General features: G+C 35.8%; 1 protein-coding gene across 4 annotated transcripts in view; it reads right to left on the bottom strand.

The window, feature by feature from the left end:
* The window catches only part of LOC123564014 (uncharacterized), a 39371-nt gene extending 18238 nt beyond the window's left edge, over positions 1–21133 (bottom strand). Inside the window, exon 1 of one of the 4 annotated variants that reach the window (XM_045357258.2) lies at positions 21081–21133. Coding sequence is in view for 2 of the 4 variants with exons in the window: in XM_053536668.1 (XP_053392643.1) it covers positions 5602–5634 (33 nt within the window). In the remaining 2 variants the exon portion in view is untranslated. Of the gene's footprint in view, positions 1–1457; positions 1807–5198; positions 5439–5601; positions 5912–21080 lie in introns of those variants that run through there. The other 3 variants (XM_053536668.1, XM_053536669.1, XM_053536670.1) reach the window with 3 other exon arrangements.
* Between the last annotated feature and the right edge of the window lie 6071 nt (positions 21134–27204).

The following is a 27204-nucleotide window of genomic DNA, read 5'->3' as shown; positions in this document are numbered from 1 at the left end:
GAGGATCCAGCCAGATATAATGTCCATAAACATTGTGACCAAGTTTACACTGGATCTGAACTGATCAAATTAGAGACCAGACAACTTTAAAGCCCAGTGTTCACTGCTGTAGGTGATCCAACAATAAGTCCTTTTTGGCGGGTGTAAAAGAAATGAAAACTCCTATCACAGTTAGGACTAGGGCACCGAAGAAACATTAATTACAACAAACATTTATGATTATCACATCATTAAATCCTGCATTCAACTGCTTTAACAGTGTAAAAATTGTCTATTTATTTAAAAAGTAACAACACGATCTTCAATAATATTTATATCATAAAAAGAAAAACCGATACTAAAATTACACCTTTCACTGGTTTCATATTTATCACCTTGACACAGTTATAGGAATCAGTTCTACTAGGACACTCAATTTAAATTGGTCATCTGTGAATGAATGAATCTGTGAGGTGTCACAATTTGTTTATATAATTCCATTCAGAATAAATGAAATAATAACTACGCATTTTTTATTAAAACTACTGAACAAAAAGTTTTAGATATGTTTTTTATCATCCCGTCTGCTCTTATCTTCATCATTTGAATTCCATTTAGCGCATATTTAACAACTGATGTTGTAAACATTAACACTGGTCTGTGTATGCAAGTATTACGGAAATGTAGGGAATATCATGATATTTTACGTATTTGATCACAGATATAATGCCACGCACACGACAATCAACAATAGTTTCCCACAAAATACTTTTTTACAAATATTTGAATTATTGTTAAATTTTTTCATTATAAGAATATGCCAGACAAACAGAAAACCCAGTGATACTAAAAATAAACAGTGATTATTCATCCCCACTTCACAGCGCACACGAACGATAATGATCTCGGTAAGTATGTCATGTTTATGCTCAATGTCTATTTATAGACCTGGAAATTCCAATGTTATACACAAATAAGCGATGTTTTGCTAGAGCAGTTAACACATATTCAAGTAGTAACGCTGTTTCTAAATGCTCATCAATAAGTATTAAACTCTAACAGTATGCCGATTAAGGAATTGAGCGATGTTTTTGCCCCAAAATTAATTCTTGCTGTAAAACACCGGAATGAATACTGTTATTTAACTCGCTTACGTATCAATAAGCGTTCAATTCTAACGCAACTCGACAGTGGTAGAACTAAACACTTAATTTCTACACAAACGTAGTACATCTGGAAAAAAATCTATATTTTCATTGTTTTAGTGTTTACAGACTGTTAATCAGTTAATTTAATGTTTAAATATCTGTCAAAGGAAAAAATGTTGAGCAAATAATTTATGCTAATTTATGCAAATCAAGTTACACTATACATGGTGTACGGATGAAGGTGTTTATGTACATATACAAGCATCAATAATTGCCTTGACCTACATTAATTGATTAACAAGTAAAAACATGAAGTTTTAACATATTCACCTGTGCTATTCTTCTCTAACAAAATCACATGTCCATTTCCATATGTTAAACCGGGTATTTATCCTTTATCTTTGTGTATACTTTAGCTCAACTTGATATCTCCTCTAAGCTATAAAGGTACATTCACGGTAAGTCATCCAGAGAAAAGAATTAGAGCAAACAATACAGTATCTTGCAAACTAACAATACACAACTAAATCCAATTTCACTATACATGACCTAGTGGCAAGCTTTGATAACAGTGCTAACAAAGCCAGAGCAATATTGATCAACTCTTCAAGCAAAAATGGAGAAATTTTGTCCAATATGTCAGTCAATATTGAGTTGAATGTTTGGTTAATATAATGTATGAACAGACAAGCCCACTACAAACTCTGAGGTAGATCAGCTTGTCAGTAAAATCTACTTTATGCCTCAACTATTGTATGAAATGAAATATATAATGTAGGATAGACATGTGCTGTTATCAGGGATAAGTGTCCAATTGACATTGTAATAAATTCATAATAATTCATAATGAGCACTTCCTACATGGCCTAGGGCTGAAAAACTGACAATGTGAAAATATCAATGAAAGAGTTATAGTTTCCTTAGCCAATATTGATGACCCAATTATCTCTTTGATGAGGTTGCTATACATAATTATATAAGGGTAATCAATTGGGTGACTGACCTGTGACCCCTTGACCTGGGTGAGGATAATGGCTGGATTTTGTCTGTTAATTTAATGGTTTCTATATCCCCTTCAGTTACATGGACAATGATCACAAACTTGTGGCTATAAAATTTTAACCTATACATTCAACACAATACTATTTAAAGCTACTTGCTCACATCTGGGTTGAAATTTTTCTACCATGTGTGGAACAAAATGTATGCAAGGCACTGGTCAATGATAAAGTGAGTGCCAATAAAGGTTGGATTTTGTTTTTAAAAAACAAGAATGCTGATTGTCTGAATTATTTCTAAGGTGTCCCAACAGTTTACTTACTCCTGCTCAAGACTTTTGGTAATTTAGGATATCTTGCAAAATTCATGTCAATAAGTTTGTACCTCTGGTCACTTTCACAGCTACCATATTTTGTCAATTTTTTTAAAGAATTAAGATTTTTACTCACAAGAAACCTGAACAAGTTGCTTGAATATCAAAATTTGTATTCAACTGAAGGAATTCTGACATATCTACTACAAAAATCAACTAAGTACTGATAAATTAAAGATCAACCACATTTAAGAAACATTTTTTGACATTGTTCACTTTTTGTATATTCTATTAAATGAATTTATTAAGGAACAAAACATCCATTACAGACAGGAAGATCACTAGTCTATTAGAAATGTATGCATAAGCCATTATTTCAATGCAATTATCTCCCTTTTAAATGAAAGTATTTAAAAATCTAAGTATTTTTTTCATTTCAATACGATTTTTAGTTTTACATTTGCATTTGATAGATATACTTCAAAAATCCTTAACCAAAAGGCAACTTATAAAATTGTGTGTACCTCATACATGTTTATCAAAACAATAATGAACAAAAAGATCCATTACATAGAGTTAGATCCCTACTAGAAATGCATGTTTTACTATTGTTTATGAAATTTTGTAATTACTCCCCTTTAATATGAAAGCATTCAAAAAGTGGACTATTTCATTTGATTTCAATGTAATTTCTAGTTTTACATTTGCATTTGATAGATATTGAGATATTTCAATAATCTTAACCAAAAGGTAAGATTTAAAACAGTGTGTAGCTTACTAATTCATTGATGTCAAACCTATCCTGGATGCGTAAAGGTAAAGGGAGGTAATATGAAGTTTACAAACTTCTAATGAACTCAGCTAAATATATACTTGTTAATGTTAATCTTTGATAAATATAACACAAAAGTTCTTATATTCATATCATTCCTTATGGAAAGTATGTTTATTAAATTTATACATATGCTTAAATAACCAGGATAGGGAAATCAAATTTTAAAAATACTTCCAGCCAAAATCAAACATAAATTAAACATTCAGTGAACACAAATAAGCGTAAATGATCATTAAAATTTTGCATCTTTCTATCAAATTCATTACTTGATGAAAATGTGACTAACCACCTTTAAAGGGTTCATAATGCCTTTGATTATAATGCGGCTGCCACATTTTTTGTTGTAAACATGAATACATTAATTTCTTTTTATATCTTATTTTTGATTAATTGTTTCCTCATAATAACTGTCTAAGGTTTGAATCTGGGGTAACACAGTAGAATGTATTACTCAATCAGATGTTTTGATTACCTCCATTTATAGTAATAACAGTAAACCTTCATGTGCAATATCGCAATTAGTGCTTTTCTAGCCCTCTAAGTATGCACAACATCTGTTTGGACAGTGGCTTTATCTGTTTTTAACATAAAAAATTTAAGCATTATAGAACTTTAAATAACCATTTTATGTTATTCTAAAAACACTATTACACAATAACTTATTTCAGCTGTTTATTACAGCAATCCAATATTCTTAAAATGGTGCGCATTTTTAATACTTAAACTTTTTTATGTTTGTTTTTATTTTTTAGCATTTTTCTATCATAATTGAAATGTAAATATACAGATCTAGTCCTAATGTAAAAGCTTTTCAGATTAAAGTTACCACAAAATTAATTCAATGCAATATCAATATTACTTTTAATTTCTCAAATCGCTTCCCAAATGCGATCATATAAAAATTTGTATCATTTTTCTAATGCTCAACTTTTCTGTGATTATGACGACATTCATAATTACACATATCATAACGTAATCAGAATTGTATTTTTTGTAAAGGTTAACACTTGTTTGTTTTAGAAAGGAATATAAAATACAGCCAAAAATAACTGCTCATGTAATTGTGCTATTCTCAATGGAAATCAATAGAATCATCGACCTTAGCAAATCAAGACCTGACCAGTACACCTGTCCTCTAAACATCTGTAATATAGTAATACAATGTTTCGCTGTTCTTAAAATAGCACTGGAAAAACCCTACAACGTGATGTTTTCCTCTATCTATAATAGCAATTTAACCGCATGTGGTTGCTGGTAGAGCTGACTCATAGCCACACTTTAAATATAAGTTGTTAATAATAAATGCAGAAAAAATATAGAGGGAAATAAATTTTCCTCATTTTCCCTTAGATCAAAACCTCTACACTCTATACAAATAACCAACTTCTTCGACATGTTCGATGCGAAGAAAAAAGCTAGCGTGTATAATAAAAAAAAATGTGTCATTTTTAATACAAATATGGATTAACTAGTGATTTTTGAACGAACGTTTTCCAGATTCTGCAGTAGCAATCTAAAGATTAAAATGACAGTTAACAAAAAAATTTCTAGTTATTTATGAAACGGATTTTTTTGCACTAAATAGTGGAATGAAAGATTTTATTATAACATGACTTCTTATATAATTTTTTTTAGCATATTTCTACTAAATGGCTTGCCTGACAATAATGTTGACCATTGGACAGTCACTAATTCAGTAAGTGTTTTATTACATGACATCAGAAACAGTTTAATTTTTGATTGTTTGACTTATTTACCCATTGAACATGTATCGGTATTAAAATTATAGAATGAACTATTGTACAGTGATTAATATAAAGAAACATGTAATATTTTATGCTGTTGACCAGTCTATAGTTAAACACTAAATTTGCTATTTATGTAATGAAACAAAATACTAAATGGCTTATCAGTCAATACTTGCCAGTTCATTCATATCACAGACAGAGTCTAGAACACCACACCCAACTTGAACCTTCAATCTGATCAAAATGCAATATTTGCTCTTCAGGGCTGTGGACTCATACAGAGGTGAATGTGCAAGGCATCACGTACACATTTCAATGAGTAATGACTATTTCCTTTGTCAGTAATTTCCTCCTGTCTCCAGCATAACTAACCACAATGTCAATAATATTCTCATCCTAATGAATCTGACAAAACAGCATTTTTAATCCTTCTATAAATCGATCTACTGGCTTAAATATAGAAACTTAAACCTATATCTCTGTTTTCTTACAAAGTACTTAGCATAAAGTAAATAGGTCAGTATACATGTCAAGGTTGGGGTGTTTACAGTTAGTAAGACAAATAATGTGTATCGCTACCTGTAAGTGGTTTAAATATATAATCCTCTCCATAAAACTGATTTTGTTAATCCACTGTGTATTACATCAGAGAATCTTCTATCTAATCCGTGTCAAGGAAAACATAAAACTCTATTTCAAATCCCCATATTGGGCCCTGTCTGTCTGGCTGCCGAAATTAACCCATTTCTTTCAAGTGCAAATAGCTATCAAGATAAACATTCCAGCAGCCAAAAAACTACTGATAATTACAGAGAGGCGTTTATTCAGTCTGTTTCACATGGTTTATTCCCATCAACTGATCGCTACACACATATAGCTGACACCCACTAAAACATGTGCACACACATTTTTTATGTGAGCCAGACTAATTCATTACACTTTTTATCTGACATCCATGCAATTCAAATGACAAAATATCAAAGGATAATGTTAACATTTTAACATAGACAGATGAATATAAAGTAAATTAAATTAACCTTTACTACATTGGAAAGACAGCAAAGTTCTTGAATTTTTGTTTCTGCTTTCATAATTTGTACAGTATTTAATAATGAAATGAGTGCGCTCTACTTTTCGTCACTGTTATGACTGGGTTTTTCCAAAAAAGTGCGCTGAGTAAGCAATATACAAAGCCACAATAAACAGTCGAGAGGTTGAGATATCAATATGCGTAAAAGTGGAACTAGGAAATTCCTATATTATAGTAATAAGCGTCTGCTAAAAATAGTTGTTCGATAAATCAATCAACCAACTCGCAACACGTAAATGCAGTCCATTTCAACGTCAAACTGGATTTAATTAATGTGTTAATTTATGTTCTGAATTTTGACACTAGAGACACTAATACTTTTTGGCCCTATAACTGCTTGCTAATCATTCATTATCACTTTATGAAGACAGATCATTACGCTCAAAACAAACACGTAAACAAGAGGGTCATAAGCACAAGATTGCTCACCTCGGTTTCGATAAGATAGCATGCTTGACTATTCGACAGCTTCTAAATCAAAAGGGCCATAACTAATTGCATGCAAAGCTTCAAAGAAATTATTCAAGTCAAAAAAGGGCAATGTCTTAAAAATTATTAAATTCAACAAAGAGTTATCTAATTTGGTTATTTCAGTAAGTTTGATGACTGGGAAGCAAGTGTGAAGTTTCAATCTAATACATACAGTTGTTACTGAGATACAACATGATAGTTGCATGCAACACCAAATATCTTAAGTAAAGAAAACACCAACATTTGAAACTAGAACTGTTGGCCTGTTAGCCTTTTGACAGACTAAATTAAATACCCTTGTAACACCACCTTCCTGTATGAAACAAAGACCTGTTGAACAAATTTTAAGTTGAAAAGGGGGCCATAACTCCTTCAAAAATTGGTGGATTACAACCAAAATCAGACTTGGCCTATTACCTGCATATTATGAAAAAGGATTATTTGACGATTCATATTTCCAAACTTAAACATTCTCAGAAATGGGCCATTATTCTTTGTTTGTTTTGGGGTTAACACCATTTTTTCAACAGTATTTCAGTTACTGTATGACGGGCAGATAACCTAACCCATGTTCCTGGATTCTGTACCAGTACAAACCTGTTCTCCAAAAGTAACTGCTAACTTCCCCACATGAATCAGAGGTGGAGAAGGAATGATGTCTGACACGATGTCTTTTATTAAATTGTCGCGGAGAACATACAACCCACCCAGGGATCAAACTAACGACCCCGAGATATGTTGATTTACACTCTCACTACTGAGGTATGCAGGCGGGTCTGCCAAAAACTTGTGGATTGTCACTAAATTTCAACTTAGCCAGTATTTTATGATCAGCTCGTTGTGTGCTAAAACTGAATTCAATATATTTATCCATTCAAGAAATTGAACAGACAAGCAAATTTTAAGTAAATAAGAGCTGTCCAAAAGACGGCTAATACTAGACTATTCCAATTGTTGTCCCAGAAGCAGGAATATTACCCTAAATGTTAAAATATCTATACAGTTTCAATCCAGTATCTGCATTAGTTTTCGACATAGTAACTTGCATGCAAAACAGGATTTTTTTAAGTCCAAAAAGGGGTATAATTTGGCCAAAATGAATGTCAGAGTTATGGGAATTGATGCTATAACCTAGTTCTATAACCCCAAAGACACATGCGAGGTTTCAATTCAATATCTGCATCTAAATTTTGGAGACAGTAACTTGCATGCAAAACTTTTGGCATAATTTGCCCAAAATACAAATCAAGAGTAATGGGATTTGACCCAGTGAGGTTGGAAATTGATATAGAAGAAGAAACAAGAGCTGTCACTAATGGTGACAAATGTCCCTGCAGCGCCTTGACCTTTGACCTGGTGACCCCAAGGTCAGTAGGGGTCGTGTACTCAATAAGTACTATCAGCATGTGAAGTTTGAAGGTCCTGGGTGCAGTGGTTCGCGAGTAAAGTGCCTTCATGCAAAAAGTTAACGTTGTGACGAACGAGCGAACTAATAAACGAACGGACGGACAGTTGAAAACAAATATGCCACCCTTTGGGGGCATAAAAATTAGCCTCAAAGCTATATGCCTTTAAGTAAAAGCTATATGTACTTGCAAGCAAAACTTTAACCAGGAATTTCTTAGTCCAAAAGGGGGCATAATATGGCCAAAATACAAGTCAGAGTTATGGGACTTGAAGCTATTACCTAGATTTATAACCCCGAAGACACCTGTGAAGTTTCAATTCAATATCTTCATTAGTTTTGGAGATAGTAACTTGCATGTAAAACTTGGATTTTCTAAGTCCAAAAGGCCAAACTACATGTCAGAGTTATGGGACATGACCTAGTGAGGTTGGTAATTGACCTAGAAACAGAAATAATAAGTTTCAAAACTATATGCCTTTAAATGATAGCCATATGCACTTGCATGCAAAACTTTAACCAAGGTGTGACACCGACTCTGACACCAGGGTGAGTAGAATAGCTAGACTATTCTTTGAATAGTCCAGTCAACAAGGAAGTAGGTCAGTAGGTCAGGATTAAGAATATTAAAGATAAGTATTGAAATCTCTATCAAAAGTTATACACATGATCCAAATTTCTATGCTGTACATTCAAAAACAAGAAAGTAGGTCATTAGGTCAAGATTAAGACTATTCAAGACGAGTATTGAAATCTGTATCAAACATTATACAGGCGGTCCAAATCTCTTTACTGTAGCTTCAAAAACAAGAAAGTAGGTCAGTAGGTGAGGGTTAAGAATATTTAAGATGAGTATTGAAATCTGTACCTGTGGTCCAAATTTCTATGCTGTAACTTCAAAAACAAAACAAGAGGACCATGATGGTCCTGAATCGCTCACCTGTCCCCACGTGACCCAGTTTTGAACTGAGTATGACGTCGTATTTTTCTATTATTGACACAGTGACCTAGTTTTTGAGCTCATGTGACCCAATTTTGAATTTGACCTAGATATCATCAAGATAAAAATTCTGACCAATTTTCATGAAAATCCATTGAAAAATATGGCCTCTAGAGGTCACAAGGTTTTTCTATTATTTGACCTAATGACCTAGTTTTTGAAAACACGTGACAACACGTGACCCAGTTTTGAACTTGACCTAGATATCATCAAGGTGAACATTCTCACCAATTTTCATGAAGATCTCATGAAAAATATGGCCTCTAGAGAGGTCACAAGGTTTTTCTATTATTTAACCTAATGACCTAGTTTTTGACCGCATGTGACCCAGTTTTGAACTTGACATAGATATCATCAAGGTGAAGATCCATTAAAAAATGTGGCCTCTAGAGAGGTCAAAAGGTTTTTCTATTTTTAGATCTACTGACCTAGTTTTTGACCGCAGTTGACCCAGTTTTGAATCTGACCTAGATATCATCAAGATGAACATTCAGACCAACTTTCATACAGATCCCATGAAAAATATGGCCTCTAGAGAGGTCACAAGGTTTTTCTATTTTTAGACCTACTGACCTAGTTTTGGACCGCACGTGACCAAGTTTCGAATTTGACCGAGATATCATCAAGGTAAACATTCTGACCAATTTTCATAAAGATCCCATGAAAAATGTGACCTCTAGAGTGGTCACAAGCAAAAGTTTATGCACGGACGGACGGACGACGGACGCTGCGTGATCACAAAAGCTCACCTTGTCACTTTGTGACAGGTGAGCTAAAAAGTAGGTCATGATTAAGACTATTCAAGATGAATATTGAAATCTGTATCAAACATTATAATTGTGGTCCAAATTTCTTTTGCTCTGGGTAAGGTTTGGTTTCAGACACTCTGACCACTTTGTTTAAGGGTTAACTAAACAACCTTGGTAGAGAACCACTAGATGATGCTACATTACAAATATCAAAGCCCTAGGCTTTGTGGTTTGGACAAGAAGATTTTCAAAGTTTTTCCCTATATAAGTCTATGTAAACCATGTGACCCCCAGGGCAGGGCCATATTTGACCCAAGGGGAATAATTTGAACAATCTTAGTAGAGGACCACTAGATGATCTCACATACAAAATATCAAAGCCCTAGGCCCTGTGGTTTTGGACAAGAGTTTTTTCAAAGTTTTTCCCTATATAAGTCTATATAAACAATGTGACCCCCGGGGCGGGGCCATATTTGATCCCAGGGAAATAACTTGAACAATCTTGGTAGAGAACCACTAGATGATGCTACATACCAAATATCAAAGCCCTAGGCCCTGTGGTTTTGGACAAGAAGATTTTCAAAGTTTTTCCCTATATAAATCTATGTAAATTATAAAAATAAACAAAAGGCCATAACTCACTCAAAAATTGTTGAGAACCAGTCTGATTTTCGGGGGGTGGGTGGGGCACAACTAGGGAACACATACACCATTCTGACAAAGTTTGGTCAAAACCCCCCCAGCAGTTTCTGAGGAGATGCGATAACGAGAAATTGTTAACGGACAGACAGAAGGGCAGACGGACGGAAGGACCACGGACGCAGAGTGATTTTAAAAGCCCACCATCGGGCTAAAAATGTGAAAGAAGGTTACTAGGTCAATCTCAAGGTCAAAGTTCATTTCGGTACACAAACCTATGCATATGATCCAAATTTGAAGGCTGTAGCTACAGAAATGTGAAAGTAGGTCATTAGGTCAAGATCAATCTTGCCACTCAAAACTATACATGTGGTCCAAATTTGAATGTTGTAGGTTATGGACAAGAAGATTTTAAAAGCTTTTCCCTATATAAGTCTATATGAACCATGTGACCCCCAGGGCGGGGCCATATTTGACCCTAGGGGGATAATTTGAACAAACTTGGTAGAGAACCACTAGATGATGCTACATTACAAATATCAAAGCCCTAGGCTTTGTAGTTTGGACAAGAATATTTTCAAAGTTTTTCCCTATATAAGTCTATGTAAACCATGTGACCCCCAGGGCAGGGCCATATTTGACCCTAGGGGAATCATTTGAACAATCTTTGTAGAGGACCACTAGATGATGTCACATATAAAATATCAAAGCCCTAGGCCCTGTGGTTTTGGACAAGAAGTTTTTCAAAGTTTTACCCTATATAAGTCTATATAAACCATGTGACCCCAATGGCGGGGCCATATTTGACCCCAGGGAAGTAATTTGAATAATCTTGGTAGAGGACCACTAGATGATGCTACATACCAAATATCAAAGCCCTAGGCTCTGTGGTTTTGGACAAGAAGATTTTCAAAGTTTTTCCCTTTATAAATCTATGTAAATTATGAAAATAAACAAAGGGCCATAACTCACTGAAAAATTGTTGAACCAGTCTGATTTTCAGAGGGACACAACTAGGGTACCAATACATCATTCTGACAAAGTTTGGTCAAAATCCCCCCAGTAGTTTCTGAGGAGATGAGATAACGAGAAATTGTTAACGGAAGGAGGGACGGACGGAAGGACGATGGACCAGACGCAGAGTGATTTTAATAAGCCACCGTCTGCTGATGGTGGGCTAAAAATTGAGAGGGGGGGGGGGGGGGGGGGGGGGGGGAGAGAGTACAAAACTTCACATGTTGATATCAAAAATTGATGGGAAAAAATGTGTTGGGGTGTGGTGGTGGTGGTAGTGGGGGGGGGGGGGGTGAGGTGAAGGGGAGACGGTGCATATGATCGGGTCGGTAGGGGTGACTGGGTGGAGGAGCTAGAAGGTAGGAGGATACAACTTTGCAGGTTGATAAATATTCATGGAAGGTTTAAGGTTAAACAAGAGCTTGCCGTAAGACAGCGCGCTCCACTTTTCGGTGATTTGACAGTAAAATGAATTTATGTCTCAATAAGAGACATCTACCTTAAAAGGAAGATACACCAAGATATAACAAGAGCTCATAGAACACAAAATGCCCCCCTTGATGCATTCAGTATTTGCACAAGGAACAGAAATTATTTGGTCACTTTGCATTGGATGTTTGACGTACTGACCTCGTACTGCTGGTCATGATCAACATCCCTATTAAGTTTTGTGATCCTAGGCCCAAGCATTCTCAAGTTATAGTCTAGGTCACTGTGTCCTTGACCTTTGACCGACTGACCTCAAAACCAATAGGGGTCATCGGTTGTCATGGAGTCACCATCCAGTAGATGACATCATCATCAAGTCTGGCTATCTTGGCATAAGGTGCCTAGCATGGCAGGGTTGTCATGGAGTCACCATCCAATATATGACATCATCGCTAAGTCTGTATATACTGGCATATGGTGCCTAGCTTGGCAGGGTTGTCATAGAGTCACCATCCAATATATGACATCATCGCTAAGTCTGTATATATTGGCATAAGGTGCCTAGCTTGGCAGGGTTGTCATGGAGTCACCATCCAATATATGACATCATCCCTAAGTCTGTATATATTGGCATATGGTACCTAGCTTGGCAGGGTTGTCATAGAGTCACCATCCAATATATGACATCATCGCTAAGTCTGTATATATTGGCATAAGGTGCCTAGCTTGGCAGGGTTGTCATGGAGTCACCATCCAATATATGACATCATCGCTAAGTCTGTATATATTGGCATATGGTGCCTAGCTTGGCAGGGTTGTCATGGAGTCACCATCCAATATATGACATCATCATAAAGTCTGGCTATATTGCCATATGGTGCCTAGCTTGGCAGGGTTGTCATATGAGTCACCATCCAATATATGACATCATCATAAAGTCTGTATATATTGGCATAAGATGCCTACAAATGTAGCTTGGCAGAGTTGTCATAGAGTCACCATCCAATATATGACATCATCGCTAAGTCTGTATATATTGGCATAAGGTGCCTAGCGCCTAGCTTGGCAGGGTTGTCATGGAGTCACCATCCAATATATGACATCATCGCTAAGTCTGTATATATTGGCATATGGTGCCTAGCTTGGCAGGGTTGTCATATGAGTCACCATCCAATATATGACATCATCCCTAAATCTGTATATATTGGCGTATGGTACCTAGCTTGGCAGGGTTGTCATGGAGTCACCATCCAATATATGACATCATCGCTAAGTCTGTATATATTGGCATATGGTGCCTAGCTTGGCAGGGTTGACGTGGAGTCACCATCCAATATATGACATCATCGCTAAGTCTGTATATATTGGCATATGGTACCTAGCTTGGCAGGGTTGTCATGGAGTCACCATCCAATATATGACATCATCCCTAAGTCTGTATATATTGGCATATGGTACCTAGCTTGGCAGGGTTGTCATGGAGTCACCATCCAATATATGACATCATCCCTAAGTCTGTATATATTGGCATATGGTACCTAGCTTGGCAGGGTTGTCATGAAGTCACCATCCAATATATGACATCATCCCTAAGTCTGTATATATTGGCATATGGTGCCTAGCTTGGCAGGGTTGTCATGGAGTCACCATCCAATATATGACATCATCGCAAAGTCTGTATATATTGGCATATGGTGCCTAGCTTGGCAGGGTTGTCATGGAGTCACCATCCAATATATGACATCATCATAAAGTCTGGCTATATTGCCATATGGTGCCTAGCTTGGCAGGGTTGTCATATGAGTCACCATCCAATATACAGGGCTCACACTGGCCTCCGAGAAATAATAGCCAACTTTTTAAACTATAATCAAAGGCCTGAAGGGCCTGAGTCAGCTAATGATTGATGTACTGACAGTATAGTCTACCAGTTTCAGTTTGTTTTTAGTTTTTTTCTTAAAATTTCATAACACAGCTCGATATTTACCCAAAATATTATATCCGGATACGATTACACTTTTCTCCAGTTTCAACAATATATTTTACAAATTGTGATGATACGAAGACATTTAGCAGCAATTGGCAGTATCTGACATTGAAGTTTACGGTTAAATTACCTCTTATTTAAATCTTTTCATAAAAAAGTTGTTTCGTTTCGTGAAAGCAGCCAAACATAGACGATCTACTTTCGATTTCAAAAACTACAAGAAAATACAATTTAATGTTACGCCGATTTGTTTATTTCTCGAAAAATAAGAATTAAAATCATTTTTAATATCAGTAGTAACTAAACAAACCAGTAAGAGCTTCTTTTTCCGATAATTTATCCGTTTACTGACTGCAAAATTCAACCCACGCAAAGTTTATAGAAATCATACGATGCGTGTTTACGTTCAATGTGGGAGAATTAAGGCTGATCGGCTATGTTACCTAACGCATCCAGACGATTCAGATTTTGTTTTTAAAAAAGCATTGTGTGCGTTTCTGTAATTTTATATACGTTTTTATACGCTTAGAAATTATTAGACATGCGTATTTGCATTATTTCTATACGTAATTTACACTAATACGCATCTTATCTGGAGCCCTGTGGAACTATTTTTTGTCTTTCGCTGGATGTTACCCAAGCTTTGTAAGCCTGCGCAATTCTTAAAATGCACATTTATGCTTAATGAGTTACATTCGAGTATTGCACAATTACAAGTCATAAATATGACAGATTACATCGTATATTGGTCATAGCAAAGGGAATTGACACAACTTAACTTCATTCATGCAGTGAACTGTTTGAAGTTTGAGAAATCTAATGGAACTACATCCCTTCACGTGTTATTCAGTCCATTTAGAGAATCGCTGAACAGCAAGGACTCGTCAAAAGGCTTTCAGCTTTTAGCCGACTCAAAAAAATAATAGCCAAAACTGATGCGGACTTTTGCATGTACAGTAATGTTTATAATTAAAAAGAACAAGTTTTTTTATTGCTTTGGAAAGTTGTAGCCCCAACAGGGGTATGGGAATTGGGGATTCAGGGAAATTATCTCATATTGGGGGCTCCCCCTTAAATGCTTTCAAAGATAAGACCTTAAAATGCTACATTCTGATGGATTCTGAAGGCATTTACTGGACACATATTTATAGCTTGCATAAGGCAGCTGAAATGATTAACACTGTCTGACATTGTTGACTGGGCAATAGCTCAAACCCCATTTGTGCACACACAGTATGGGCACAGTTGCACACAAGGGAAAGTTTTGAGTATCAGTCATGTTTATACATTTTCTTTTTATATATCAAAAGTGTTTCCATGATTCTTTTGACCACAACTGCACTTAAATTGCCCTAGAACGTTTCTTCTTACGCTAATGACAGTATGCAGGCAAATTTATTTGTTGATTTTTTTAGCTTGCCCGTATCGGCCATGTTACTAAAAATAGAAACGAGCCTGGGTTTTCCGAATTTTCCTGAGTTTAATATGCAAAACAGACATTTATTATGTTAAAATAATCTTGGTAAAAAAATATCTGGCCTGTAATATTTCAACATGTACATTCGCGTTCTTTTCAAATTAAGGAAAATAAAAAAACTTTGAGATTTTCTCACTTAAAACAATTGCATTTCAAGATACTAAAAATTGCCGGTACAAATTGGTTTTTAACAAGTGTCGCCTGCCGACTACTGAGTTGAAGAAAATTTGCGTTGGTGTTTGCAAATGTTCTCAAATAGTAGCCTGCCAGTTCAATGTGACTTAAATGCTGGGTTAGTAAGATTGCATTCCGGTTATAATCGGTTTGTCGTCTACCGCCTTAGGCAACGTTATCGGCATAGTTGACAGGTGTTTGGAATACACGAGGCAATAAACAGTACGCTTTATCGATTTTTCCACGCTAGCTGACCGCGGGTGGCATAATTATTTATGCAGCTATCAAATAAAATAATCGCCAGTTTAAGTCACCAAAATGAAAAAATATTCGCCATTTAAATAAAATAATCGCAAATGGCGATAATGGCGACTGACAGCGTGAGCCCTGCCATCCAATATATGACATCATCCCTAAGTCTGTATATATTGGCATATGGTACCTAGCTTGGCAGGGTTGTCATGGAGTCACCATCCAGTAGATGACATCATCATAAAGTCTGGCTATATTGCCATATGGTGCCTATCTTGGTATGGTTGTCATGGCAGAATTGCCATTTAGTAAATGACGTCATTGCCAAGCTCGTGTGATAGAAATTTAGTGTTAGCCAGAAATGGCATTGATGGTTGGCAACACATGGCAATAGTATTTCAATGACTCTAACATGGACAATGTAAAATAGATTATACATGTAGTAAGCATGTAAACACGCTGAGGAAAGGCTAACTTTCCATGCAAACCGGTATCGGATTAGGGATATAATATGCGTGAATTTATAGCTTACTACGTTCTTACATGCATTTATATCTGGTGTTAAAATGATAATGGCTAGATCGTTACATTACCAAACAAATTTTGATATTGCATGTAATCAATTTTGGCATAATTTAGCGCTCACAATTTAAGGTATTGTTAGACAGTTACGCTATCGTACATGTACCTGATAGCCCACAAGCTGTCTATTGCTAAACAACATGGGAAATATATCCACTATAGGTTAAAGAACACCAATTGTTTTCCCATAGACTTCCACTATAACATTATGGCATGTACAGCCTTCCATAAATCGAAACATGTATATCCGATCACATTTTTTTCAAGAACTATCTTAGTTCCACCAAAATATCGGACGAAAAACATATGAATAGTGATACTTTATTTAAGTAATTTTCGTGTGAACGAGATGACCCCCTGTTTACATTGTTGGCATGGCGGAAGAAAATTTATTTGATAAAACTTTTTTCAATACACATAAAATGTAGCAAATTTTGTCAAAATGTATAATAAAATATTGTAAATGCAGTAAAAATATTCCATTTTGAAAAAAAAATCACTTCTTGGGTTTATTTTCATGACTGACCAATCAGAACGGACAAACATTCCCAGGTATACACTTACCTCATTCCCAGTAAGTTCCCTGTACTTTTTTGAATTGGGGGTTTCTGACCATTGAGTGAATTTTATCCCTTGCCAAAGGTATAATGTCTCCTAAATAGTATTTACCTTTCATCAGACTTTATTTCATATTCTAATATGCTTTTCTCTGTTATAACACTGTTACGCTAGAATGACGTCACGTTAACGTGCGGAGACGTCAATGCTTTTGTTGCGACCAAGAAAGAGCGCTACTGTATTTTATCTACTGTTTTAGATAAAGGGCATATTAGAATCGAAATAATTTATACAAAAATCGTATTTTAACACTATTTATACGTCGGGTGTAATAATTTCACGACGGCAAAGCCCTCATGAAATTATCTGTATGACGTATTACCGCCCATCGTGCATAAATAAGTGTTAAAACACTCTTTTGCTATAAATTATTTCTTAAATAAAACTAGAGCTGCTTTTGAGAAAAGCTCATGTCTCCCACAACTGCCTAATCATCTGAATAGTTATGTATCTGAGTCAACCATGCACCAATACATGTATCACTGGCATCTGTGTACAGAGTGATTTTCGGTAATTCAAGGGCCATAATTCTGAAGTGCCTGGGACGATTTGGCTAGTTATCGAACTTGGCCAAGGACTTATTGGCAAACACATTTTGTTCAAGTCTGGTGAAGATAAATTGAGAAATGTTCGACTTAAAGTGCGGACAAGTGTGAACAGAGGGATTTTCGGTAATTCAAGGGTCATAATTCCGAAGTGCCTAAGCCGATTTGGCTAGTTATCAAACTTGGCCGAGAACTTATTGGCAAACACATTTTGTCCAAGTTTGGTGAAGATCGGATGCGAAATGTTCGACTTGGAGCAAGGACAAGATTTGTGACAGACAGACACACGGACAGAAGTAAATCAAAATTTCTCCCACACCACTATGTGCCGTGGTTGGAGACATAATAAAAACAATTGTTTAATATTTTTTCAGCGACGACTTCTATAAGTTTAGAGATGCCTATTAGCTTTACGTTCAACTCTAAACTTTTGGTCACATATATACCAAGTTTTGTAAGGAGTGTACAGTATTTTTCTAAGGTATTCAAAGAGCAAATTTTATATATAACAATTCTATTCAAAGAACCTTTCTATTAAACAACTTTTCAAGTGTATCGATTTTGCCTTAAAATACCTAACCCCTCCACAGGAGTATTGTCAAAACAATCTACAGTACCAATAAACTTGTGATGAGAAAGTAGAGTTTCACACCTTTGTCTGTGGTAAAATATGTCAGTTAACTACATTTTGTAACAGACTGAAAATACTTCAGCCCTGACTGGGAATCGAACCCTGGACCTCTCACATCTAAGGCGGACGCTCTACCACGTCACTATAAAAGCTAGCTCAATAGCAAAGAAGTATAAGTGCACACTTATACTCTACCCTACTACATACACCCCCACCATTTTAGAATTTGTCCTTGAATTCCAGGAGTTTGAACCTCTGCGGGATGTTCCAATGTGTCTATTTATATCTAACGCGAGTTATTTACGTTCGGCGCCAATGTAACTGACTGAAAATACTTCAGCCCTGACCAGGAATCGAACCTGGGACCTCACACACCTAAGGCGAACACTCTACCATGTTGCTATAAAAGCTAGCTCAATAGCAAAGAAGTATAAGTGCACCCTTATATTTTACTCTACTACTATTAGTATTCCTGGGTTCCTTACAAGTCTTAAGCTATTCTCCACAAGTGCCTGACAACTCCCCCTGCAAAAGTCAGAGGTGGAGAATGAATTAATTACCTTAGACGTACTGTCTTTCGCCAATCATCATGGAGAACATGAACGCCTCCCCCGGTATTCGAACCTACTATGAAGTCTTGTGTGTTCTACCTATTAAGCGAGCTGAGCGGGGTTGTGTGTGTAGCGTTCAATATAAATATCAATATATCTTTAATCTGTAAGGATGTTTCAATCTGTTTTCAATCATGATACTTTCTCAGGAGACACTTATTGTGAAATTTACTGTCTAAAAATAAGTTCATGATGATCAGGCAGAAGTGGTTCTTTGTAACCATACTTATGGAGTCTTGCAAAATCCACTTCCTTCCATTGTTAGGAATTCTACTGTTGGTCAGTTCAGAAAACTGTAAACGAAATATAATTCAGTCTCACTAGTTATTACAGTTCACGGCTAAATGTCTTAAGATTCCAGTAATTCCATGATAGGAAATTGCAACCATATTTTTGATATACGTACCTCAAAGAATATTTTCATAAAGGCCATGTGCATCGTACTGCGTTAAATTTTAAGTTAAAGCTTTCAATATGATTTTTAGAGAATTGACTGTAATATTTGCATTTTTTTCAACACAATTTGATGAATAGCATCCACCAATAAATATATACAGCAGTAACTACAGTAAAAGGCAACCTTTAGTTGTAATTTTTTAATTCTTATCATATCAAAATACTGTCAGTGCCAGTTACCAAACATTATTGTTATAGGTTGATTCCGACAGGGCCGTTTGAGCAAAAGTTTAGTCCTAACATTTCAAATGCCATGCAAATATGAGTAACCGTTAAAACGATAGCTCGTATGAACAAATGGACAGGTGTTAATGTATTTCAAAAAAGAGTATTTCCTATGCTGTGAAACAAAAAAAAAACCTGTGCACTTTTATCTATACAAACAGACTAAAAGCACTAAATTTATCCATCCATATGAAATAAATTCATGTTCGTGGACACAAACGGACGGAATGACAACTTAATATATTCACGCCAGTTTCAGCGTGATACAATTAGAAACAAACAGAGATTAGAGCATGCCACATACTAAATATCTAAGCTCTGGGCCTTAAGGTTCAAGACAAGAATTTTTTTTAAAGGTTTTCCCTATACAATGTTTCGGCCATTTTGCCTGGCTGATAGCTGGAGTGCGAATGCTGCTTGTGTTGATTTTGTTTATGCGCACTCCTGGGCAGGCGCTTCAAAACGAAAGTAGGCTGTCAATATTGTCAATCGCGCCTTTCAATAAAGGCCAATATTAGTTTTTCATGTCGAAATGTCATAATGTACCTGTAACCTGAGGGTAATAATTTGAACAATCTTGGCAGAGCACCACAAGGAAATGCTACATACCAAATATCAAAGGGTAGGTCTTGTGGTTTCAGACAAGAAGATTTCTAAAGTTTTTTCCTATATGTATGTCTATGTAAAACTTGGGACTCCCGGGTCGGGGCCTCTTTTCACTCCAGGGTCATAATTTGAACAATCTTCATAGAGGACTATTAGATGATGTCACATGCCAAATATCAAGGTCCTACGCCTTGCGGTTTTGGACAAGAAGGATTTTTAAGTTTTTCCTTTCGGTTGTCATGGCAACCCAAGTTCTGTGTGGGATTCAATTCTTTGAACAATTCTTTGAACAATTCTGAAAAGGGGCCACCCAAGGATCATTTCTGTGAAGTTTGGTGTAAATCTGCCCAGCGGTTTTCAATAAGATTTTTTTAGAAATTGTTGGATGCTTGATTGACATCGAGCTGTCCCCTAATTATTCATTTTATTGAACGAGGTTTTTAAGACTTTAATGCAACAGACTAAAAATACTTCAGGCCTGACTAGGAATCGAACCATGGACCTCTCACACCTAATGTGGACACTCTTAACACGTCGCAATAAAAGCTAGCTCAACAGCAAGGAAGTATAAGTGCGCCATTATACTCTACCATGTATATATACACCTGCTCCATTTTAGAATTTGCCCTCAAATTCCAGGAGTTTGAACCTCTGTTTGCCATTCATATCAGCTCGTGAGTTATTTAAGTTGGGCACCAAATGTAACAGACTGAAAATACTTCAGGCCTGACCGGGAATCGAACACAGGACCTCTCACACACAAGGCAGGCACTACCACGTCGCTGTAAAAGCTAGCTCAATAGCAAGGAAGTATAAGTGCACCCTTATACTTTACCCTACTACATTAAGATAATTTATCTATCAATTTCAATGTAGGGCCTTTGTTATAATTAAGCAAGCACTTGAAGCACGACCACTTTGGTAGATCTACGACTATATCCGAATACTACTCAACTAACAGACATATGTTAGCATTACTCTATATTACTGCTTTCATGAATAAATATCTATATTTCATAACTAAAAGTACTAATGGTTTATGCATTTTGTACAGTTTGTTTGGATATTGTTCGGAAGTTATTGCAAAGAAATCGTACTTTTCATGGACGAGTCTGGACCATCTTTTCCTTCCCTGTCACGTGATCAGCCTGTAATAATTGCCGTACTGACGGCATATTCCTGATGATTATACCATATGCAGACGCATATAGTTTTCGCTATATTTGGTTTTTTATCAGGTAAAACCCTTTCGCAATAAACATCAGTGTTTAAATCCCGCGATAAATGAAGGCCGCAAAAAATCTTTTTAGTCTATATTCAAATAAAGTAAAAAAAAAATAATAAAGCAAAATGATTTTATTTTATTTTCGCGGTTAAAATTGTTTGTCTATCTTCAAATTTCTGTCGAACCCCTTGCGGGGCTGTAGAAAGTTGGCGCGGCAAGCCACTATAAGGATGTTAAAAAATAGTAAAAGATCATATGTACAGCCATACTGAATTTTTCAAGTGGGAGGCTGTTGCAGTGATAAACAGTCCGTGGATTAAAGAGAATTTGTAGTGTACTTAATCTGTTGAGGCTGGAATTAACATGTAAATAACTCAGCAGATGGACATGTCGGGAAGCTCTCCCTAATAGGGAGAGGTAACCTTCTATGGGGATGGCTACTGGTTCATGGGTTACTTTATACATCGATCATGGATAGTCAATACGATGAAAATCCAGTTGGCTCCAATTTAATGACTACATATAACATCAGATTCTGTTTGATAGTGGATCAAAGAAGTATAAAATACAAATTTATTTTTATAGCTCTTTGAGTGGATGTGCATCTGAGGTCAGACTTGACCCAGCGAGCAGTTCTTCTTTGGACAAATTCTAATGGTTCAATTTGAATTTGGGTGTGGGGAGACCAGACTTCAGATTTATATTCCAGTTGCGGCCGAACTAGGGTCTGTTAAGCCATGGACTTAAGGCGTTTAGAGTTTAGTTTGACATTTCTTCGGAGGAATCAGACAGTTTGGTTTGCCTACTTTGTTGATCTATTGACGTATTTGTCTGAAGACAACAGGTCATTTGATATATGCTCAGGTACCTGACTGATGTGACTGATTCAAGAATTGTACCATGAAGGGATTAATATGCCGGTATAGGATGTTTCCTACTAGTGACATGGACAACTTGACATTTGGACGGTTTAAATTCCATGTCCCAATCCAACTCCCAATTTTCTAGGATATTTAAGTCATTTTGAAGGGTCTTTGATTGACATATAGATGTAAAGGTCATATAGATGGAATAAACAAACTTGTCTGTAATTCATTTAGAGTTGTTGTTAAGTTTAACCAAATGTTTTCAATATCAGATTTTGAGTAGTTGCCATCCTTAAGCATTTCTTGATGATAACCTCTGACAGATATTGCTTTAACCCTTCTCAGTCTGTCTATTTGTGAAGAGGAATTTTTCGAGGCGTTTGATGACATATTTTAGCAAATGTATTTACTCTGATGTCAACAATGTTATGGTCACTGATGTTGGGTATGATGTTAATATGGCTTTTAAAGACTGCTGTTTAAAAAAAATCTAAAATCTCTGAACATTAAGCAAACACAAATGATGGATTTTGGGAGAAAAAAATATGTATATATTTTTATTTCAATAAATATTTTGACTTTGACCTTGACTATAAAAATGCCCTTTTCAAGCATAGGGTGCATCCAAGCAAAATAGTGACAGGCTCAGTTCATTATACGACTAGGTGGTGAAATGAGCAAAACATGTCACGCCTGATTTGCAAGTTTTGACATCGATTATTTTTTGGTTTTACAAATTATCGTCTACACTTATTTGTGTTCACTGACTGCTTAATACATATTAGATTTTTACTGGATGTAATTTTAAAATTTGATTTTCCTGTCCTGGTAGCCCAATCAAGATAAGAGTTCTTTTAGCATATGTTTATATTCAATAGAATACTTTGCCTAAGAAATCATATGAATATAAGAGCTATTTTATTATTTTTGTCAAATATTTTCATTGACTAATATATATTTAGCCGAAATGCGCTAGAAATGGAAGTATTTAGAAATATCTTTACCTCCCTCTTCCTATCTTGGACGCGCAACCAGAATAGATTGGAAATAAATGAATTCAAAAGCTATACACTGTTTTAAAACTTGCATTTTGGTTCAAATTGTTGAAAAATCCCAGTATTTATCGAACAAAAATGCAAAATAAGAAATTATATTGAAATCACGTATTAAAGGGGAGTAATTACAAAAGTTCATGAAAAAATAAACATAAAATTGTAATAGGGATCAAACTCCATGAAATGGGTCCCTTTGTTCCTTAAATTAATCTCAGAACATACTAAAAATGAAAAATGTCACAAAATGTTGCTCAAATGTGATTGGCCATCTTTAAATACTGAGTGCCAAGCAAGGAAGCTACTGGTATCATTTTTATGGTACATGAATGCAACGGCCAGGGATCAAACCGACAACCTGTCGGAGTCGAAGCGGTTGCTCTACCTCTAGGCTACTGAGGCAGCTAAATATACTTTAGAAATACTGTAAACAGCCCTACAACAAAACAATAGACACTGTTTAAACAATTCCTTTCTTCAGATATAATAAAATGTCCAACACACCTTACGACCATATCACTGACTTTGACGAATCTTTATTACTATAAAAACAATACCGAATGAACAATAAATATCTGTAAAAATTCTTTGGAAACACAGAACGCAACCAAGGTAAATAAAAGCAGATTTTGTTTGACTGGATCTATGATAAGAGGTAATGAAATGGGCAACACCTCCCATGCTCTCTAGCGCCGGCTTTAAACGGATTTTTTATAGTAAAACTGAAGGTACTCCATAATGCCAAAGGACTAGAAAATATAACAAAGCTGAGTCCAAGTATGGGGAGACCATATACAGTTAATTTTTGTATAGCTGATAAAGTCTATAAAAAAATCCCCTGGAAGCACAAAACGCAACAAAGCAAAATAATAGCAGACTCGGTTTGACTGGGTCTACTCATGAGAGGTATTGAAATGTGTTAAACTCCTCACGCCCCAAGCACCGGCTTAAGCGGAATGTGTACTTTATTATAGTAACAGTCAATGTTCTCCATGATCCCAAAGGAATAGAAAAATGTAGCAACACTGAGTCCAAGTACGAGGAGACATTTTTACAGTCTCCACATGGTACTTAAACACTGCTGTTGTGATAGTTAATTAAATCTATAAAAAGTATGATGGCATATTTCTGACACGAGAAAGCTAGGTAACTATCACGATAATATTGTAAACTTTCCAAGAAATTTGAGAAGTTTTCTGAGAACATTTCAGCAAAACATAATATTTTCTAGATATTTCATTCATTATTGGACGTCTAGAAAAAAACATAGGGGACAGCTAGGCGTCTGGTTACCAGACGGCTAGAATGCAGACCAGTTAGCATAATAATATTTACTGAGGCCTCCGTGACCAACTGATTATGGTCGCTGATTTTGGATCACTTGTACCTCACAACTGCTGTTGATTCGAACCTCACCTGAGTGTAGAATTCATTTATATAAGAAAGTTATCCAGTTATCTTACAGAAGGTCTGTGGTTGTGCCTAGATCTATATATAGAGCTCCGAATTCGGATACCCTATTAGCCTGGGTCAGCATGTCAATACATGAGATCAGTTGTTTAGGCGGATAGTTGTGTCTATATTGTTGTAACCAGATGCCCGTCTGTAATAAAATAATACCCGGATAGGGTGACGTTGAACCCAACAAATTAGTATTTATCAATTCAAAGAGGTTTAAAGTCTTAGGGTCTTTTCAAACATTATATGTTGGATTCATTGTTGATATATTTACTGGTCCTTTGGGATCATGGAGTCCATCCAATAGATGTGTAACAGAGTTCCGCTTAAGCCGGTGCTAGGGGTCGTGAGAGGTGTTGCACATTTTATTACCACTCATGAACAGACTCAATCAAACCGGGTCTGCTATTATTCTAATTTGGTTGTTTTCTATGCTTCCAAGGGATCTTTTTACAGATTTTATTAGTAGAAAAGTACACTGAACATTAAGTATTTACGAGCGTTTTTCGAATATTTCTTTGTTACGAAATATATGCAAATAATTAATGCTAAATAATTAAAATATGGCTAATAATGTACCATTTAACCAAAGAAATTCTACTTGTTGCGAAAAAACATTTTTCACCCTTACTTTTGGCGGACATTTGCTTAAAATTAATGTAAGACGTCCAAGGGGGTATGGGTCGGTAATTTCAAATATTTATTAAAGTAGGTCAGGTTTGGTTCTGATATTTTTCTGACTGATATATATATAATGATAACTACAACTAAAATAAAAGTTTTCAACATTGCACTTAATATTATCTAGGAAGTATATTAAAACAATATGAACTAAAAATATATGGGTTTTTTTCTTCTAAATATATATCTTAAATGCACGGTGAGGTGACCCCAACATTTTTTCTTTTCATTTCGAAGCATATAAACATTTTATGTGTCATTAAAGTAGCAAAATATTTTTAAAATCTTAACAGCAGAATCCTTTTTTTGTAGATTTAAATCCCTTTTTCCATTGAAAAAAGTGGGGGTGATGTAATTATGCCAACATGTAACAATGAAAGAGATTTGTTAGTGACGGTTATGCTTATATAATACTGATATCACCTTGTATTAATAGTAGCCTGTAGTATGACATGAAATCACTATAACATTAAGGTGGATATAATATGTTTACTTTTAGCATGTGTAAATGTTGAGTTCTGCTCAACCCGGGGCTAGAGGGCTAGCATGCATTTCCACTACCTTCCATGAACAGGCTCAATCAAACCGAGCCTGCAACATTTTCGTTTTTGTTGTGTTGAGCGACCTGTGGAGTTTCCACTTTTTCTATTTTATTATCACAGCAGCGTTGTTTGTGCCGTGTGGCGGCCGTAAAAAGTCTCCCCGTACATTCAATCAGGGCTGTTATATTTCGATCTTCTCAGATCGTTCAGCACGACTTTTATGTCGTGTTACTGGTACTGTTTAGTTTCTCAGCATGAACATTTCGGCCTGGGTGGTTCCAATACTCCCGCTTTCATAGCTTTGGGTATTGTTTAATCACCCCTTGGATATGGTGCCTGCTTTTTAATTTTGTCTTTTGGCAGTTCCTGTGATATGCAGGCTCCATAACCTCAGATCCCCTTTCTAAATTCCAGTTTGTTTAGTTCTGCTCATTGTTTTCTCGTTTAGGGCAAACCCATTATTTTAACTGGGGACCATACGCCGCTTTTCATGGAATTACACGCTAGTGTAGCATTGAAGGTTCCATGTGCACCGCCGTATGAACACATCTGCGGATGTCTCTAAATTGTTTTTTGTACTTTTAGCATGTGTAAATGTTGAGTTCTGCTCAACCCGGGGCTAGAGGGCGTGGACGGTAGCATACATTTCCACTACCGCCCATGAACAGGCTCAATCAAACCGAGCCTGCAACATTTTCGTTTTTGTTGTGTTGAGCGACCTGTGGAGTTTCCACTTTTTCTATTTTATAAAATACCCCGTTTTTCAATTTTACTTAATTTCAGAAATGCTTAGTGTATGAATAAAATGCCCTACAAAATAAAAACGAGTGAGGTGACCTCTGTATGAAAAAAATCTTAACAGTAGAAAAAATTGATCCTACATCCTTAATTTTACTTCTCATTACAAAAGAATAATATTAATGCCCATTAACTTTCTTTCAAATATCAGCGTTGAAGGGTCCGACAAAACTATTTCCACATTTGAGTAACTGATAAAGTCTATTATAGGATATTAAAGGCCTAACTATAATGGCGGACAGGTTTTTGAACACTGTTTTTTCCCACTTGGTATGGCCACAGAGGTCTAAATTAAAGCTGGTTTCTGTTTAAATTTCATTGTGGATGTATTTTTGACATTTTGGTAGGAAAATGGAAGAGGAGGTTGTAATTTGTGAAGGAATGTGACAAGAGAAATCTCTCTGAGAAGATACATGACCCCTTCTTTTCTCTTCATTTTATGTCAGTTTCATCATAACTCTTTAAAATGAGGTAAGGATAATTTCTCTGAAATGGGTCTAGCTATGTTTGATAGCTCTTTAAAATGTCAGTTTTATATAGAATATATAGGAAGGTTCCATAAAGGGAATACTATTTAGGCGTGTGTGACCTAAGAGTGA

This window comes from Mercenaria mercenaria, chromosome 2 (genome assembly GCF_021730395.1).
Source record: "Mercenaria mercenaria strain notata chromosome 2, MADL_Memer_1, whole genome shotgun sequence".
Classification (NCBI taxonomy): domain Eukaryota; kingdom Metazoa; phylum Mollusca; class Bivalvia; order Venerida; family Veneridae; genus Mercenaria; species Mercenaria mercenaria.
Note: the sequence above shows the minus strand (reverse complement) of the source record. Positions and strands in the feature narration are given on the sequence as shown.